Below are 18,681 nucleotides of genomic sequence, written 5' to 3' on the forward strand. Positions count from 1 at the left end.
AGCTCCTGGCTGACAGGGCTGAATTCACGGAGGTCACAGGAAGTCACAGATTCTGTGACTTCTGCGACCTCCATGGAAAAAATCATAGCCTTAATTATAAAGTGTCTTAAAGCAAATCACAGGTTTCTTTGACCAAGTGTCTTGGACTCTTCCCTGTAGCTGAGCTCCATACCAGAGCTGTTAAGCAGACGCGTGTCAGAGTTGCACAGCTCTTAAAATTTCTTTGGTGGTTGACTGACATTCATTTAGGCAGAAAAATGTCTGCACCCAAGCTAGAGCAGCATCATTCGCAGGGGTCCTGATGTCTGACATTTGGCTCTCTGTTGCTGCTGAAAAAACAGCCTGGTCTGTGGCACTGGGTACTCTGGTACTGAATTTGGGTTGTTTGGAAGGGCCCTACTTAGTTTCTCAGGGCTGCTTGCTGCATCTTCATTTTCATGGCTGCTAAGGGGATGCTAAATCTTTTCATCATCCAAGTTCACAATTGGAGGAACCCAACATTTCTTATTTTAATCTTGCATTGTTTAAACATAGGTAAGGCAGTGCTAAATACAAAAGCAAAAACAAAGCAGGAAGAGCCAAACAGAATTTTAAAGAATTATTGGGAGGTTTTCCCCCTCCAATGCACAAAAAATTCATTCAAATATCTTGCACTCTCACATAGCTGTGATAACTATACATACAGTTGCACACATTTCTGAGTATCACAGTTTGTGAAAATCAACTCTTAATGATGCCTTCACCTGAACATGGAACACAATACTTAAAAACATGTGTCTGGATCCTGCAATCAGAGCCATGCTGGCAGACCCCTGCACCAGCATGGATTGGATTGCAGGATTGGGTCCATGATGCGTAAAATCCCTACTAGTTGTCAGAGCAACGTTAACACATTTTTAAAATAAGTCAGGTTCTGCCCCAAATAACTTGATTGTACATATACAGAGTGCTCATATTGGTCCTTTTCTGCCTTTCAGGATAAGCAGTCAAGAAAGTCTCCGCTAGACAGAAGATGTGTGTTTTTGTTTATTTTTTTTGTTTTTGTTTTTGAGTGTTAGAATAAAATGTTGAAGTAGCTAAAATACCAAATCCTATGAACAACGACAACATTTCAGTGGCTGGTGGCAATGCTATTGATATTACACATTTTGAACTTTGTTGGAATTAATTATGCCCTCAGTGGAGAAAGAAGCAGTGAAAACACATCTTTTCCTATAGCAACAAATGGACAGCCATTTCCGTGGAATAAATTAAGGCTCCCTGATTGGATTCTTCCAGTCCATTATGACCTTCTAATTCACCCGAATCTGACTTCATTAATATTCATGGGATCTGTGAAGATTCAAGTCACTGTGGTACATGAAACTAGCACCATAGTTTTACATAGCAAACATCTGGAAATCACCAGTGCAGCTATTGAGGAGGAAAATGGAAAGACCCAAGCAGATTTAAAACAAATGAAAGTTTTGGAATACCCACCCCATGAGCAAATTGCCTTTCTATATGCTGAGCCATTGCTGGTGGATAAGAAGTATTTCCTTTCTATAAACTATATTGCCAATCTTTCAGACGGTTTCTATGGCTTTTATAAAAGTACTTACAAAACTAAGGATGGTCAAACAAGGTAAATAAAGGCTACAGAAGACTTCATACCCTATTTTATATTGATCTTCTCAGTATAAAGCTCTTGTACTTTAAACTGGAGAAAATAATGCTATAATAGTTTAATAACATGCTGACTTTTTATCTCTAAGGGTTTTATTTTGTTTGCTGTACATTAATACTGCTATTGTTGTATTCCACTCTCTTCATGTAATAATGTCTCCCACACCATAATTGTTGGTTTTTATTGTTGCTGTTTTTTTTTCTTTTCTGATTTTTTGAAAAAAATAACTATTTAATATTAATTTTTTTCATAAAGTCAGAAAAGAAAAAATACAGCAACAATATAAACCAACAATTATTCCAAAGCTCTATTTAAATAGAAACTGTAAGAACTGATTACTATATCAACCTCAATTAATACACTTTTAGGGTAAAATACTACTCCATTCTACTCCAACAGTGAATATGTTGTCTAAAGTATAGATTTCAATTTCATAATCTGATCTTGATTCTAGTATGAGACTTGCAGTGACATCAATGGAAATTTTAGTCAGCTGTCAAGAATCACTGAGAGGCAATTAATTAAAGTAAATTGGGCGTAAGCTCTTAAATCACTTAGGTGCTTTTGAAAATGTTACTCTCTCTAGATAAGGGTACATCTTCATAAACTTTTCACCATCTTCCACTATGCGCTTTATAAGCATCTCGGAGTTACCAATTTCTGTTGGACTTGATAAGTAATTCCTAATTAATTGTTCCAAAGGGGTGAGGAGAATCTCACTTTTCAAATACTTCTTCTGTAATTATATGTTTTATGCTGTGGCTTGTCGCCATTTTGGTCCTGGGATATGAGAGAGATTAGGTGGGTGAGGTAATATCTTTTATTGGATCAATTTCTGTTGGAGACAAGCTTGAAAGCTTGTCTTATTGGTAGGGCCCTACTAAATTCAGAGTCCATTTTGGTCAATTTCATGGTCATAGGATTTAAAAAATCATAAATTTCATGATTTCAGCTATTTAAATCTGAAATTTCACGGTGTTGTAATTGTCAGAATCCTGACCAAAAAAGGAGTTGTGGGTGTGTGTCACAAGGTTATTGTAGGGGGGGTTGCAATACTGCTACCCTTACTTCTGCGCCGTTGCTGGCGGCAGCGCTGCCTTCAGAGCTGGGCAGCTGGGGAGCAGCAGCTGCTGGCCAGGAGCCCAGCTCTGAAGGCAAAGCCGCCGCCGCCAGAGCAGCACAGAAGTAAAGGTGGCATGGTGTAGTATTGCCATCCTTACTTCTGCGCTGCTGCTGGTGGGACACTGCCTTCACAGCTGGGTGCCCGACCAACAGCTCTCCAGCTGCCCAGCTCTGAAAGCAGTGCAGAAGTAAGGGTGGCAATACCATGACCCCTCCCCTTAAAATAACCTTGCGACACCCCTGCAACTCCCTTTTGGGTCAGGACCCCCAATTTGAGAAATGCTGGTCTCCCCCATTAAATCTTTATAGTATATAGTAAAAGCACACCAAAAAAACCAGATTTCATGGAGAAAGATCAGATTTCATGGTATGTGACGAGGTTTTTCTTGGCCATGAATTTGGTAGGGCCCTACTTATTGAATCAAATTCTGTTGGTGAGATAAAGAGATTACCTCACCCACCTAGTCTCTCTAATCAGATTACATGTTATTCTGAAGAATCAAAAATAGCCTCAGTGGCAGCATGGATACATAGTTCAGATCTGTCTCTCTTATGACTTAACCATTTTGTAATTTTGACAGGGGACAATTGTACTGTGACCTGGTATCAGGATTTTGTCATGGTCAGAGAACCTAGTTACAATACAGTTTTCTCCTGACCCAGTTACAACAAATGACAGGATTCTCAAAGATATATAGGTGCCTAACTCCCACTGAAATCAATGGGAGTTAGGTGCCTAAATACAATTGAGGTTCTGAGCTATGGTGCCTCAAGGACAGCACCCACTAAGTGCTTTGAAAAGTCTCTACAGCTACCTTACTGTTTAGATTTCCTTTAAGCAAGCAATTTTCCTTATAGGCTATCAAGTGAATGTTGAATGAGTTTTGATTTATTAATTTACCTTGGTAAAGAAAAACACTTTTCTTGCAAATTCTGCTGCTTGCTGTCTCCTTTCAGATTGTTGGCTTCTACTCATTTTGAACCTACTTCAGCCCGCATGGCATTTCCATGTTTTGATGAACCATCCTTTAAGGCAAATTATACAATAAAGATTCGGAGGGATGGGCAACATAGTGCACTATCTAATATGCCAAAGGTGAATTTTTTCAGTCGTATCCTCAAGTGCTTTGCACCCATGTATGTATTTTCTTCCTCTCTTTATTGGGTGGTTGCTATTCATGTGTTTATATGAGACCAAATAAGGTGGGCCTGTGATTTCCTTATATCAAGCAAAGAGTTGTTTTGCCCCTTGTTTTTACATTGTCAATAATATGAGAATAAGGGGGTATATAGAACTAATTCAAAGAAATAATTCTTCATGCAGCATCAGCCTGAGGAATTCACTGCTGTAGAATGTCAGAGGCAGATACCATGGATGGGTAATTTTGTGACCTCTTTAGCAGCATCTATAATTATATATGCTAAAATAACAGTAATCAAATCTCATGGCCTGTGTTATTCAAGAGGTCAGACTAGATGGCCTTAAAATCTGAATGTATGAATCACGCTTCAGGGCATAAACTGATTACTGACAGGGGACAGGAAGAAATTTAGCAAAGCAGGAAGGAACATTGCAAAAAACATTTATCTGCCTTCCTCTGAAATATCAGGTATGGACTATTGTCACAGGCAGGATATTTTGATTTGATGAACCAATAGTCTGATCATCTGGTATGGCAAATCCTATATTATTATTATGTCCTATATTAAAAATAAAAAAATCTCTGAGCTGATCATTGGCCCTTTACTCACCAGCCCTGATTATTCTATCCTTCAGCTACAGGAAGGTTAGGCAGGTAATTTACCCCATCTCGCAGTGCTTGCCTAAGTTCCCGCTTAACTTTCACATTGGATAATATATGTTGAACAGTCTTACAAAGAACAGCTGGCAGTTTTATTGAAAAATGAAATGCATCTACATACTAGAAGCAGAACTGAGTATATGTGGTCTGTCCCAATTCATGTTTTCTAGGTAAAGACTCTAAAGCTAGACAACAACCTGTTTGAAGATCACTTTGCAGAGAGTGTAAAAATGAGCACCTACTTGGTAGCATTTATAGTTAGTGATTTCCAGTCAGTCAGTGGTACAACTTCATCTGGAATTAAGGTAGGTTTTAAATGTGATTATATATATATTCAATTGAGAAACCATCCATTTCCCTTCCTTCCGTGGCCAGCATAGATCACTCAGACTTAACCATTGGACTTACTTTCAGAACCTGTCAGCAATGCTCTTTACTTGGCTAAAAGGGTCAGCAATGTGCAGTGCAAATCAAGTAACTTTTACCTTCCAACAGTTTGGGGATGCTGCCTACACAATGGTCCTAGCCTTTGTTGAACTTTTAGGAATCAAATCCAGGGTTCACCCAACTAAAATCCACAGTATAACCAACAGACCACATCAAGGTCCTGCCAGCTATACTGAAGATGTAGAAAGTGGATAAGAAGGTATGGAATGTTGGTTGTTTATTGGTGTGTTCTCAGTGCAGCAAATTTTGCTCATGGGATCTGGACAAGTACACATGCTTCATCTTGCCATAGCAAGATGGCATAGGTGCAGATCCACAAAGGTAGTTAGGCACCTAAGTCCAAGTTTTAGTCACACCTGCAATCCACTGCTCACTGCCTCCTAATGCTGTAGGTGCCTAAACTTATTCAGTTGCCTATATTTTCACTGTAAAAGTCCTGTAGATGCCTAAGTTTCTGTTTCTGGGCATGCATACTGCTGTCTCGCTCTAAGCATCTGGATGTCTATCTCCCGCCTAAGCCTCTGTGTGATGCATGAACTGTTAAGATAAATGGAGGAGCACCAACCTCATCTGTGGGGCCCAATCTGGTAGGCATGCTACCTGATCAGGTCCCATTCAAAATCTAGCATGAGGAGGAGATGGTGCTGCCACCACCCGCATTATAACTTTTAATCCAGTGGTTAGAGCACTCACCTGGGATGTGGGAGACCTGGGTTCCTTTCCTCCCTCCCCCCGAGTGAGAGAGATGATTTGAACAGGGGTCTCCCACATCTCTCAGGAGAGTACTTCACCCACTGTGTTATGGGCTTTTCTGATGTCAGGCTCCCTCAATCTCTCCTTTTGAAGTGGTTCCACTTTGGATAAATACTTAATTACTGAAACGGGGACTGGACCTCAGGTTTTCCACCTCCCAGGTGGGTGCCCTAACCATCAGGCTACAGAGTCATTCTCTCTCTCACCTAATGACTCTTTAAAAATCTATCCAAAGTGGATCAGCTTCAACAGGAGAGATTCGGGGAGCTCCACATCAGAATAGCCCAAGGGTGGTTAGGGCACACATCTGACTGGTGTAGGAGACCTCTGTTCAAATCGTTTCTCCTCAAGCAGAGTAGGGAATTGAGTCTGGGTCTCCCACATCGCAGGTGAGTGCTCTAACCACTGGGCTAAATGTTATATGGTAGGCACCCCCATCTCCTCATCTGATTGTTTTTTGTGGAGTAAGGCACATATCTAACTCATTTTCACAAGAAATGACTTAAGTGGCTAAGAACCTGATACCAGGAGAGGGTTTCTGGCTGTGGACCACTAGCAGAGCTAAGTACCTCCCTGCAGCCTGGACTTGGGTGCCTAGCTCTGTGAGAAGGGTGGGCTTAGAATACACCCCTTTCCTCAGCATCTCCCATTGGCTAGTTTCAGTGGCTAGGATACGGGCTTTTGTGAATACTATTCTTTGGCACCTAGTTTTCCCCATTTATTATACAGGGAACCTAAGCACCTAACTCAGGCTTTGTGTATTGCATTGCTGTTCCAATGATTTTTCTAGTCGGCTAAAAGTTATGCATTGAAACGTAGACAGTCACAATGCCTAAGTCCTTTTGTGGATCCAGCCCATAGTTCTTACTCTGCATTTTGCATTCTTAAACTAAATTCAAAGGAAGTGAAAAGCAGCCAAACAACTGCTTTATTTAAGCCATATTTCATGTAGTTGTATATATTGTATTTATTCAACAGGTGTCAGTGTATGTCACTCCAGAGAAACTGAATCAAGCTCATTATGCACTGGAAGCTGCCATAAAGATATTGGAATTCTATGAGCAATATTTTGGTATCTATTACCCTCTCCCAAAACAAGGTAATTTGGTGAAACCTATGCCTAATGTTCAATAAAACACGAGGTTGTAAGATGGTAAGTAAATTTGAGCCTATTATTATTTATTTATCGTTACTTTTTATTTATATAGTGTGTCATAGCAGGGAACAATCCAGACTAATGAGTAGCTGTGTCACTCCTGCTCTGTAACCTAGGGTGCCCTTTACAATGCCTTGCTGCTCACAAACAGACTCCAGCATGTAAGTCACTCCCAGCTATGTCTATGTGTGTGCTATAGCCAGCCAACCACACCTCAGCTATTACCAACCTTAGTTTACCACAGGGTGAACCCAGTACATGCCCATTCTCGGTTTCCCCCCCAGATACATATATCCCATACTTCCCAGCCCTCTCCTGGACAGTGCAAATATACTGAGTCCATTAGTCCTTTAAGGAAATAATATTTGCACAACTTGTTGCCCCAAATGGAGTTACTCAGACATGTCAACTTGAACACACTGGATCAGATAAAACAAGTTTATTAGCTACAGAGAGAGAGATTTTAAGTGTATACAAGTAATGAGGCATAAAAGTCAGACATGGTTACAAGAAAAATAAAAATAGAACGCTTATTAATGCCTAACTTAACAAATTATATTCAAAGCAAAATTTTCTCACCACGTACTTTCAGCAGCCTTGCTGACCAACTTCTGTAGGTCAGGTCCCCTTCCCCAGAGTCCAACAGCTGCTTCCTCTGTCTCTTCAAGTACAGTGAATGTGGTAGGCAGTAAGAGAGAGAGAGAGAGAAGTGCCTTCAAGTATTTGTTCCTCCTTTTTATAGTTTCAGTTCCTCTCTTAAAAACATTTCCAGCTGAGAACCAGGAGCCAAAGAGTATATGTGGAAAAATATTCCCTTCTGTTTTTTTCACCTGTTTGAACTTTGTCTTCCCTTCCTGTTTGATTATTCTAACTTGAATTTAAGTTGTAAACAAGCAGAGCATGCATACCTTTATTTAGGACAGACCTGTTTGCCAACTTATGTTTGGGCAGGGCTGTCAGGTTTGGAACATGTTAATAACATCATATAGGAGAATCTCATAACTTCACAATGTTGCCACACAAATTTTATCAGGACCAGACTGAGCACCAAATTATGAGTTTTCAAATCGTACCTTACAAGGCATGTGTACAAAGATTAATACAATAGTGAGTAGGGTGTGAATACAGGAGTGTGTTATGTCATATATAGCATCTATAAGTGCTGTGCTTAAAAAGTATGAAAATGAGATCCCTGCCATGAAGATCTTGCAATCGAAATAAACATACAGAAAAATGAGGGAAAGCATACAGCAAAAGTAAAATATTCGAGCAGTGACGTATAACCTGCATCCTGTTAGTTCCACAATTTCCCTAGCTTTTGTATATTTATTTTATTTATTTATATATCTGAACCAGAGATTTATAAATGAGGGAAGTGATTGCAAATGGTGTTCTTAGGGCTAAACAATTATGAGGATCCTCGGGGACGGTTGAGGATGCTTTGCCTAATTATTAATACAGATATTTGGTTTGGTAAATTAGGGAATCCATTTTTTAAAAAAGTGATAAACAGAAGTAGTTACTTTACAGTGGCCAAATCCTCTTTCTCATGCTCTTGGAAAGATTAACAATTACAGAATAGTCTCTTTGAGCAAGCCTTGCTTCTCTTCGCAGGATTTATTCTTTGATAACAGAGAAATTATACTATATCAGGAAGATACTTCACTTCTGATCATTTTTTGGTGGCAGGAAGCACTGTAAAGAGGTACTTCCTCTGTGTGGTGAAAGTTCCTGTAGCTATTGAAAGCAATAGACCATCAAAGCATTTCTGGTAGCTGGAAGAGATTTAAGTATGTGGTTGTCATGTTACCTATTCACATACTGCCTGATCAACTCTCATTGAAGTCAATAGAAGATTCCCACCAGTTTCAACAGGAGCTGAATTAAACCAATAATGGAGACATTTTCATTTACTATTTCCTCTACTAGACTTGAGCAATGATTCTAATGTCCCACATATCAACGTATATTAAGTTCTACTGCTTTTCAGATCTTGTTGCTGTCCCTGACTTTCAGTCAGGAGCCATGGAGAACTGGGGCCTGACCACATACAGAGAGACTTCTCTGCTTTATGATCCTGAGACTTCTTCAGCTTCTGACAAACTTTGGGTTACCATGGTGATAGGACATGAACTTGCTCATCAGGTAGTCTAGTTTGGATAATCTATTGTGCACGTCCATCAGGACATGGAAGGATATATGTTATAGATAAAAATAAAAATGCTGTTTTGATTAATAAGTATTTCTGCTCTGAAAATTGGCTCTGTAAAAACGGCAGTATGGATTCCATGTACATTGTCTCTAATGTGTCAGTCATAAAAGTGCTCATTTTAGAGGAGAAAAGATGTCTTTTTCTAATTACCAGTTCTGCAAACTCACCCTAAGATCTGAGTGTTAAACTATTTTCTTTCTTTTTGTTCATCACCACCATTAATAAACGTTCCTTTATTAATGGTGATGATGAACAAAAAGAAAGAAAATACTGTTCTTTCTGGCCAGATTATGCCCTTAGTTAAACAGTGAAATTCTGCTGCTTTCAGAAGGTTTGCTGAGTGTAAATGATTGGCCTTAGTTAAAAATTCTATCCACTTAAAATGGCCCCCATCACTAAAGCACCTAGGCATTTTACAAACAATAAACTATTCACACAGAACCCTTATAAGACAGGGGAAGTTTTATTGCTTCTTTTTTTCTCTTAACAAGTGGGGAACCGGGGATACACAGAAGTTAAGTGCCTGACTTTTAGAAGCACTCAGCTCCCACGCTCTGTTTGAAGTTATTGTGAAATTTGGATGCTCTGTGCTTAAAGTTGCTTGCCCAAGATCACATAAAAAGTCAGTCGCAGAGGTGGGAATTTAAGCTAGATCTCTTTAATCATCTGTTTGTTATATAACCACACAGACATTTTCCCTCTCTGAAATGACAATGTACATCAGTGAAGAGAATCCAATTCTTTGCTATGTTGGCTCTGCAATACTAATAGGTGTCAAACGTTGTAAACCCTTATATTTGCCACTTTAGTAAACAACTATGATTCTGAACGCAAGGAGCATGTATATTGAGTAAGAAGTTGCCATTTTTGAATACTTTGCAAAGTAGAACTGCATTTTAAGGAATTAATACCATGATTCATCAAGAGGCTTCAGATTAACTGATGACAGTATGGTAAAGCAGTGACATTAAAAACTGATTTTCTATTGATTCATAAATTAGTCTGGCTTTGATTTATTAAGGACTAGTGTAGATTTCCAATTGTTAATTTCTGTATCTGCTACAGAAATTAACTATTTGTTTGAGCTAGCATATTGAAAATATCTCTATATCTCATAAGCTACTTTACTAAATATCTTATTTACTGTATTTCTAAACTCTGGGTCAAATCTTATTCACCTGAGTTCTGAGGGTGGTCCCATTGACTTTAAACAAATTACTCATATCAGTAAGGCAAGCAGGATTTGGCCTTAACTAACACTTTTTTATAAAACCAGTGAAACATTCTAAAGATGAATGCCTGTGACATTCGTTTATGTTCAAAAAGAGATTCAAGTACTCGTCCTGTAATGGCTTTCCTAATAGTATACCATATTTAACATACTCCCCTTATTATTTATTTAAATAAAAAGAAATTGGTGATTAAGAATTTGGTGTGATAAATGAACAACACGCAGTAATGATGAGCCCTGCACTCATCCATTTTATTGCCATATGTTAGAGAATGACTTTTGCTGATAACTGATGGCATAGATTTCTGAATGCTTAGAGTGATTTCCTGAGTGGTAGGATCATTGTTTTATGTAATAAGAAATGACCCAATTCCAGATCCTGTCCCGGGTAAGACTAGGGTTGGGATACTGGACATGGCACAGCTCTTGCCAGAATTTGGCCTTGTTGATAGATTTATTGTTAATGTACTTACCAATTTTTTGTGACTGAGAAGAGATGTTTCACTATTAATTGGAAATCAGACATACGTACATCTTTTAAAATACTCACTGTCAGAAGTAATATTATTGATTTAGTTGGAAGAAGTTCTTTATTCTTCCTCTCTGTCTGGGACCCATTAATGAACATTTTATTTCTTTATGAACCATTTGTCTTAATTCCTTTATATCTTCTTTATCTGTTTCTGAAAATATATTTTAATCTATTTTTAGTGGTTCGGTAATCTTGTTACCATGGAATGGTGGAATGACATCTGGCTGAATGAAGGGTTTGCTCGATACATGGAATTTATATCTGTTGATGCCACGTACCCAGAGTTGCAAGTGGTATGTATGGTAAATTGTAGCCTGTTTCATTTATAATTCAATATGGTTTTCCTGAAGCGAATACACAATTACTATCTTTTTACTCTTCCAGAATGATTATTTGTTAGGTACCTGCTTTGCAGCAATGGGAAGAGACTCTATGAACTCATCTCGCCCCATATCTTCAAAAGCAGAAAACCCAACACAGATCAAGGAAATGTTTGATACTGTGTCATACGACAAGGTAAATCTGCTTCATATTCATATGTAATGGCAATTTTTTTTTCAGTTGTATAACTGGTTTATAATGTTACAGGCAGCATAGACAGGAAACTTGGCATTGACATATTAACAACTTGCCTTTATAAAAGAACAAAACGTATGTGTGGGGGAGGAGGAGGGGCGTGGGATTAAGGATTAAACTAAACTGCGAAGAGCCCTCCAGAATGATGCTAAGCACCGTCACCTTCCACTGACACCAGAAGAATGGCAGCACCTTGCAAGATCACACCCTTATTAAGTTTTTTGACTAAAAGCACTTTAATAGCCGGGTATTATTCCATTGTAACAAATGTCAAAATGTCTGTTCACTTCGGTGGGTAAAGGACTGAGCCATAAAGACTCAATCTTGCCTTTAGCTCCCATTGACTCCACTGATAACTGGGGTATGCAGCGCTTTGTAATTCAAAGAGAGTTGCACATTGCAGGATTGTGTCCTAAAGTTTATAGAGAGAGAGAATTCAGCATGTCTCTCCATTTCTCTTAGTGAATATGGAATTTCCATCTGTAGCTTCTCATTTGTTCTATAAATTCTTAATTAAATCATCTTATAACAGTCAAAATAACTAAAGTAATTTGTTTATTTAATCTCGTTGTCTATGTGTAAGTTACAACTTGGAGAGAAAAGGTGCTGATACTAAGGGGAAAAAATGAGTGGTGACGTTTTGGTTCCAAATGCGCTAAAATCTATCATTTTCTCACACCAGAGTGTTATAGTTGGTCTGCATTTAGTTGTCATAATACAGTTATATGCTTGGCCGAATTATTCTAAATTGTTATAATTTATGATCTGTCTGCTGTGAAAGAAACTAAAACAATTAGCTAATAAAATAGTAACTTTACATGGGACAGCTGTTCGAATAATTTACAAGATTATATAGTTAATGCCTTCCTGCCAAGGGGTGGTCCCCTTGTGAGTCCTTTCAGACCTCAACCACAGACCACACCACAGCAGGCCACCACCTGTAGAGCTTTTTACATATATTTACACTCCCCCAGCCAGCTCCCCCACTTGCTCCTGGGAAAGGGAACAGAGCTAGCAGCAGTCAGTCAGTCCTGCCCACCTCTGTCTTCCTTTGGGCTCTCAGCTTTCCTCTCTGTGCTTCCTTCCTCTCAATTTATATGTTCCCCACAGCTAGAGGTGCTTCCCCCTCAAATTAGCCCTATAGCTCTACTTAGTTAATTGATCTTGTGGTTAGGTCCCAATTAACCTATACTGACAAGGATTTCAGTGACAGGGCGCTGAGTCAGCTCCTGACTCAGTGTACCCTGTTACACTTCCTCACAGTATCTTAATGAAGGACATTTGCTAATGGCTGTCTAAAAATCACCATAAAATATTTTAAACTTTTGGGGCCAGAAGGGAATACATTTGTGTAAAGTGAAGGCAAAATAGGAAGCTTGAAGATCAAATTTCAACTTGAATTCTGTAACGTCCTGTTGCATTGTTAGATTTTCTTTATGTTAAAGAACAAAATCTCTCATGCTGTCTGAAGTAGCTCACAGCTGTGAGTGTGAGGTTCAGGTCAGACTGTCAGAAAACAGGGCTGACACCCGAAACTGGCAGCATAGTCTGTAATTAGATTTCACCAAGCCAGTAACAAATGTGCACTCCTGGATTACTGTATTAATCTCACCATGGAGTCACAAACAGTCCCTTTAGGCTCTCCAGTGCATCTTGCCACCCAGACAAACTAGACTTTGTGATGAAAGGTTATTAAAACCAAAAATCACCTCACATTAGGTTACTCCCAATCCCAAAGGATCAGTCATCTACCCAGTCAATGGATACTCTTGATTTTACACAAAACCAACACTGGCAGCTAATTTCTCTAGTAAACTAACTAAAGGTTTATTAGCTAAGAAAAATAAATCAGAGTTATTGTGCAGTTAAAGCAGGTAAAATACATTAACAGGTGAGTTAAAGTTTGTAAATCCAAAATGATAATAGAGTTGTAGTAATCTGCTAGATTTCCAAAAGTTCCTCAGGGTTACCCAGAATAATTCTGGAGATCTCTGCCCACTTGTTCAGTATTCCACCCTGTTAGAATCCAAAACAGTTCAGAGATACAGAATCGACCCCTGAATCCATTCTTATAGTGTCTTTCCATAGAAGGCAGTCTGGCAGGCATATTCATTCACTGCATGGGCTCTTCCTTTGTTGATTAAATGCAAACAGAGTCTGTGAATTTCCACTGTCAAACACAAAGACCCATGATTTGAAGTTACCAATCTTTTACATTTACAAGGCTCCAATTTTGTGTGATGGGTAGACATAATGTAAATACAATGTGATAGCCTGAAACAATCCTTCATTAGTTTTCATCTAGTAAATTCTCATCTTAATGTTAACACACACTTTTGATCTAGGGTTAATTTAGTACAGGGATATATATATATATAGTGCAGTAGCACTCAACAGGTTCCAGATAAGGTGAAGACAATATCATTCACATTTCCTTTTAACCAAATTAACATTTGAGTGAATTGGTGCACTTAGCATTTCTTTGATGTTCACACACAAGTGAATTGGCCTGTGACTCTGACTTGCTGGCTTGTCAGTGTTACACTCAGAATTTTGTTAAGTATAATTTTGAATTGGCAAGTGTATTTATTTTTATGCTGACTGACATCTCTGCTTAGATTATTGCTCAGACTTTCATCAGGGTTGTCTTTCTCCTTTTTTTCTCACTCTAGTTAAAACTCCTTTTGACTGATCACCAAAAGCATTTTATTTCAGGCAGGATGCATAATTTCATCTGAGGTCACAACTCGTGCCGCTTTATTGGCCAGGGAGACTAAGTCCAGTCAGATATTAGGTCCATCAATTACTTTGGGAGTCACATTCTGTGCTGATTTACACTCTATCCAATCCCAATGAAGTCAATAGAGTTGAACAGGGCATAGATCAGCACTAAATTTAACTCTAAGGAGAAATTATTTTCTGCAGGGAGCTATGTGGGAGCTGAGGAAGGACAAAATCCACCTTTCGAGCTGACAGGTGGGGCAAGGGCAGATCTGTAGCTACTTAGCTGAGGAAGGACAAAATCCACCTTTCGAGCTGACAGGTGGGGCAAGGGCAGATCTGTAGCTACTTACTTTAGCATCTGGGTTAGAATAAGGGTCATAGTCCCTTATGCACCTGCTGCATGTGGGTTTGTGGTCACTAGTTCCACCTAAATACAAATCCACTGATCAAGTTTGCACCTCTTCCCTCGCCTGTCTCCAAACCTCCCCTAAACACTGGGTTCAGAGGATCCTGTGCCAAGTCCATTTCTTCCATACATGGGTGATGCAGCATCCCCCTTGCATACCTTCTCTTTAGCTGGCCTTCCACCCATCAGAACCACAGTGCTTCTGTGGTGTTTGGGGCCTTCTGCAGCTCCTATTTTCATTACCCTCGTGATTTAGTTACAGTCTGCAGCCATCATCTTGAAATGACTTGTGGCCTTTCATCTTGGTGCCCATTTATTTGACTTTTCACCTTTTATGTTCTCAAAATTCTCCATGTGTTAACAATTTTACATTGTTGTATAACGTAGTTATGGCTGTTTCAAGGCAGCTGGAATTTATATGCTGATTCAACTGTGTCAAATCATCTGCAGGGGGCTTGCATTCTGCACATGCTGCGGAACTTTCTGACTGAAGAGGTGTTCCAGAATGGAATAATTCATTACTTAAAGAAACACAGTTATAGTAATGCAAAGAATAATGATCTCTGGAACAGCTTGGCTAATGTAAGTTCCCTTCTTTTATTTTAGCTAACATACGGCACACTCCTATACATATGCATCTGGGGTGAAACTTACCCCCATGCAGATAGCACGCACAAGGTCTATGTGCAGTTTAAATCCCATTTAAGCCTTGTTTTGAGGTCACGGTGTGTAGCTCTTATGCTGTCTTTGTGCATAGGAGTGAATTTCACACCCCAGTGACTTTCTTGCACTCTGTCTCAACGTGAAGCTGTTCAGAAAGTCAGTCATTATGAATGGGCTTTTTAAATCTTTAAGAGAATTAGAGAAAATGTTTACAAAATGCAAACAGATTTAAAATTTGAGAGGCACATTGGCAGAAACTCAGAGAGAAGAGAGCTGCAGAATGAAAGGGCATATTGATTGTGACTAATTCCTGTCAAAGTCAGCACCTTGCTGGATTAGGCTGTATGTGTGCAGTTGGGAGAACAAATAGACACATTTCACTGTATATGTAACAATGTGAACTGTAACATTAGGAGCAAAAAAATTCATTAAATAGATTCAGCTGAGATGATGCCCTAAAGACTAGTAGAGCAATAATAAACTCAATACGTCATTTGATACAATAGGAACTACTATTGTGCGAGATATGATTTCAGATGTGGAGGAATTAGCAACAGGTACAAACGATTATTGCAGGGCTGTTCATCAGCTGAGTTTATGATGTGACTTTGTTGGAATGATCATAAGACAAAGCATTGCATTAGTCCAGTCTTTAGGTCTCAAAGGTAAGAATAGCAACCTTAGCATAATAATCCATTTGATAGAATAAAGGTCATATCTTGTACACTTTTTCCGATGACAAAAAGATAATGGGCCTGTTCTTCAACTGCCGTAAATGAGCATAGCTTCATCAAAGCCAGTGGGGCTATGCCCATATTCACTAGATAAGGATCTAGCCCAGTGGCCAGATCAATCCCTGGTATAATTCCGTTGACTTTAATGAAGTTTTTTATTCCTAATGCTTCTGTTTGCATGGTTACATGTACAATGGCGTGGATCTATTTGTTCTCTCAATTTCACAGTGAAAACCCAGCTTTTTCACAGTTTAATCATTAATGGGAAGTATATCAAACAAAGTATTTGGCTGGGGTCAGACCCATAGACAAGGTTACCCAACAAAGAAGTATCAGCTATTGGATATACCAAGTTTAAGGAGAAAAAATTACCCAATATTCCATTCTGCAACCTAACTAACAACATTCATACAAACCAGGAAAAGTCAGCATCTCCGATATAATAGAGTTGAGTATTACTAGCCAAGCAATGAGTCACTTAATGGAAAGTAGAAAACAAGTAAGAGCATGTGCAATACAAACAGAAGAACACTGGGTCTAAGGAGAACCCTGAGGGGCTATACAACACACCCAGGTCATATTTAAAAAAAGAAAAGAGAGGAAGCAAACTGGTTATGGTCTACTATAAAATATGTGAAGTCTGTAAAGATTACGTCCAAAAACCAAGTCGGTGTCTTCTAAACATTTTTTTAAAAGACATGCTTATGAGCAATGTCAAGTTTATTCACATCAAAAAGTTTAGTCATAAAAATCTATTGGAGTCAGCCTGCTACTGAACATCAGGACTAGGCAGCTGGTAATGGGCAGTCTGAACACTGAGTTATAGTGTCTAAGGTTCTAGGCAAGAGATCAAAGAAATCAAAATTGCACAGGTAGGACTGTTGCTGGTGGTTTGGGTGAATACTTGAGTGAGACCAAGTTTAAAGGGTGATTTACTGATCTAAACAGCAGTTGTACAAAGGGCAAATTCTGGATGTGACCAATTATACCAGAAAATTACTTGAGAGGCATATTTCATGTTTTTCAGGGGCAATTTCACCAGAGGGTTTTGATAATTTGACTCAAAGTATTACTAAAGGCTTTAGAATGTTTCTTCAGGGATAACTGACTTTTAAGTGTTGGTAACTGGCTGAGATTTTTCTTTTGCTGGATAACAATTGCTAACACTGAAATAAGAAATCAGGACTATAATAAATGGTATTTTCAGTATGACTTGCTAATCCTGTTTTGAAAATGTGTATTTTTACAGACATGTTCAGAAGAGGACTTTACTTCTGGTAAATTTTGTTACAGCAAAAGTCAGGTGGCTAAGAATGCAGTGAGTACATATTGCTATCTGCTTTCTCTGTATTAGACTAGCGCAGAAAGAACTAATCAGTTGCATCCTTGTAATTTAACCATTAATGTAGATCTCTATTGAGCAGATACTTCAGCATCTACTTCACTGACACTGTGGTTGTGCTGAAGTAGGATGGAGTAAGATTGTATATCTGCTTTTCACCTGTATCCCTTATAAAAATGGGATGTGTATTTCATGAGGCAATCTCTGTGACAAAAAAAAATTGACTAAATAAGCAACTGCAGATATTTAAACTTGTCAGGGGGAAAAAAGGAAAACAGCAGTGGCAAAGAAATAAAGACAAGGATGAGACTGCAAAAGGCCAACAAGGCTTTCTAATCAATTTAAAAGGATCCACTGAGCTTCACTGTCAAATATCGTCACATCAAATGACTTTAGCCAGGGCTTTGGAATGTGTGTGTAATAGAACATCATTATACAGCCTGACATGGCTGTGATCACTTGTGAAAGCAGGCTAGAAAATATCGACCACTTAAAAGGAAACTATCAGATCAGAGTGTGTGTGCATGAGTGTGCACACACCTGAAAAAAGTGCCCTTATTTGTGTTTCTGATAGCATTTCAGGTGATTACAAATGCAAAAAAAAATTCCAATATACTTTTCACCATTTTTATTTGGAGTATTTTTTTAAAGATTTATCTTGACTGAGTCCATTACCACTGGGTATGAGTATGGGGGAGTTGCTTTCACTCCAGTTTTTTTTGGGAGTGGGTGAAGCACATCTTTGCCGAAATCAAGAGTAGACTTTGCATTCTCAGTGTGTCCCCAGCATCATCCTTGATGGAGCAAATCTACCTTTGAGCAGGGGATGCCGTTGGGCAGCCACATAAGTGCAGTGCACCTGCTATAGAAGTGGGGGTGTCCCTCTTCAAGATCCATGTGAAATTTAGTGGCACCTGCAGCGGGCTCTGGGCCCCCAGCCCTAAAGGGCAGACGATGTGGCTCTCAGTTTTTAACATGTATTAGGTCAGATTCACTGATACGCTGTGGCTACTCTGCTGCTTTGGCCAATTAATCCAGGTTTACAGCTGTTTTGCATCACCTTTGCGGTACAACACAACTGAAGTGTACTGGTGAACATGGTCCAACAGCTGTTCCTCTGTTAGGCATAAAGCTTGGGTATAATTAGAAGAACAGAGTGATCAACCTGACCTAGCACTGTTCTGTTGTGCCTACAGAACTAGTTGTCATCTTGGCAGCATTGGAGACCCAGTCTCTCCCAGGCTGATCTCTAGTACAAGTGCTTCTTGTGTAGAGACATTTGTTCAGCCTTTTAAATGGGCCATCAGAGAGCCTC

General features: G+C 39.1%; 1 protein-coding gene across 1 annotated transcript in view; it reads left to right on the plus strand.

Annotated features, from left to right (window-relative positions):
• The first annotated feature begins 1,085 nt into the window (after positions 1-1,085).
• LOC141987502 (endoplasmic reticulum aminopeptidase 2-like) overlaps positions 1,086-18,681 on the plus strand; it is a 28,951-nt gene continuing 11,355 nt past the window's right edge. Inside the window, exons 1-9 of the mRNA XM_074952879.1 lie at positions 1,086-1,624; positions 3,746-3,884; positions 4,761-4,895; positions 6,769-6,889; positions 8,937-9,091; positions 11,101-11,214; positions 11,306-11,437; positions 15,078-15,209; positions 17,274-17,342. Coding sequence (XP_074808980.1) covers positions 1,128-1,624; positions 3,746-3,884; positions 4,761-4,895; positions 6,769-6,889; positions 8,937-9,091; positions 11,101-11,214; positions 11,306-11,437; positions 15,078-15,209; positions 17,274-17,342 — 1,494 coding nt within the window. The 5' untranslated portion in view covers positions 1,086-1,127. The remainder of the gene's footprint in view (positions 1,625-3,745; positions 3,885-4,760; positions 4,896-6,768; positions 6,890-8,936; positions 9,092-11,100; positions 11,215-11,305; positions 11,438-15,077; positions 15,210-17,273; positions 17,343-18,681) is intronic.

Source organism: Natator depressus, chromosome 5, assembly GCF_965152275.1.
Source record: "Natator depressus isolate rNatDep1 chromosome 5, rNatDep2.hap1, whole genome shotgun sequence".
NCBI lineage: Eukaryota > Metazoa > Chordata > Testudines > Cheloniidae > Natator > Natator depressus.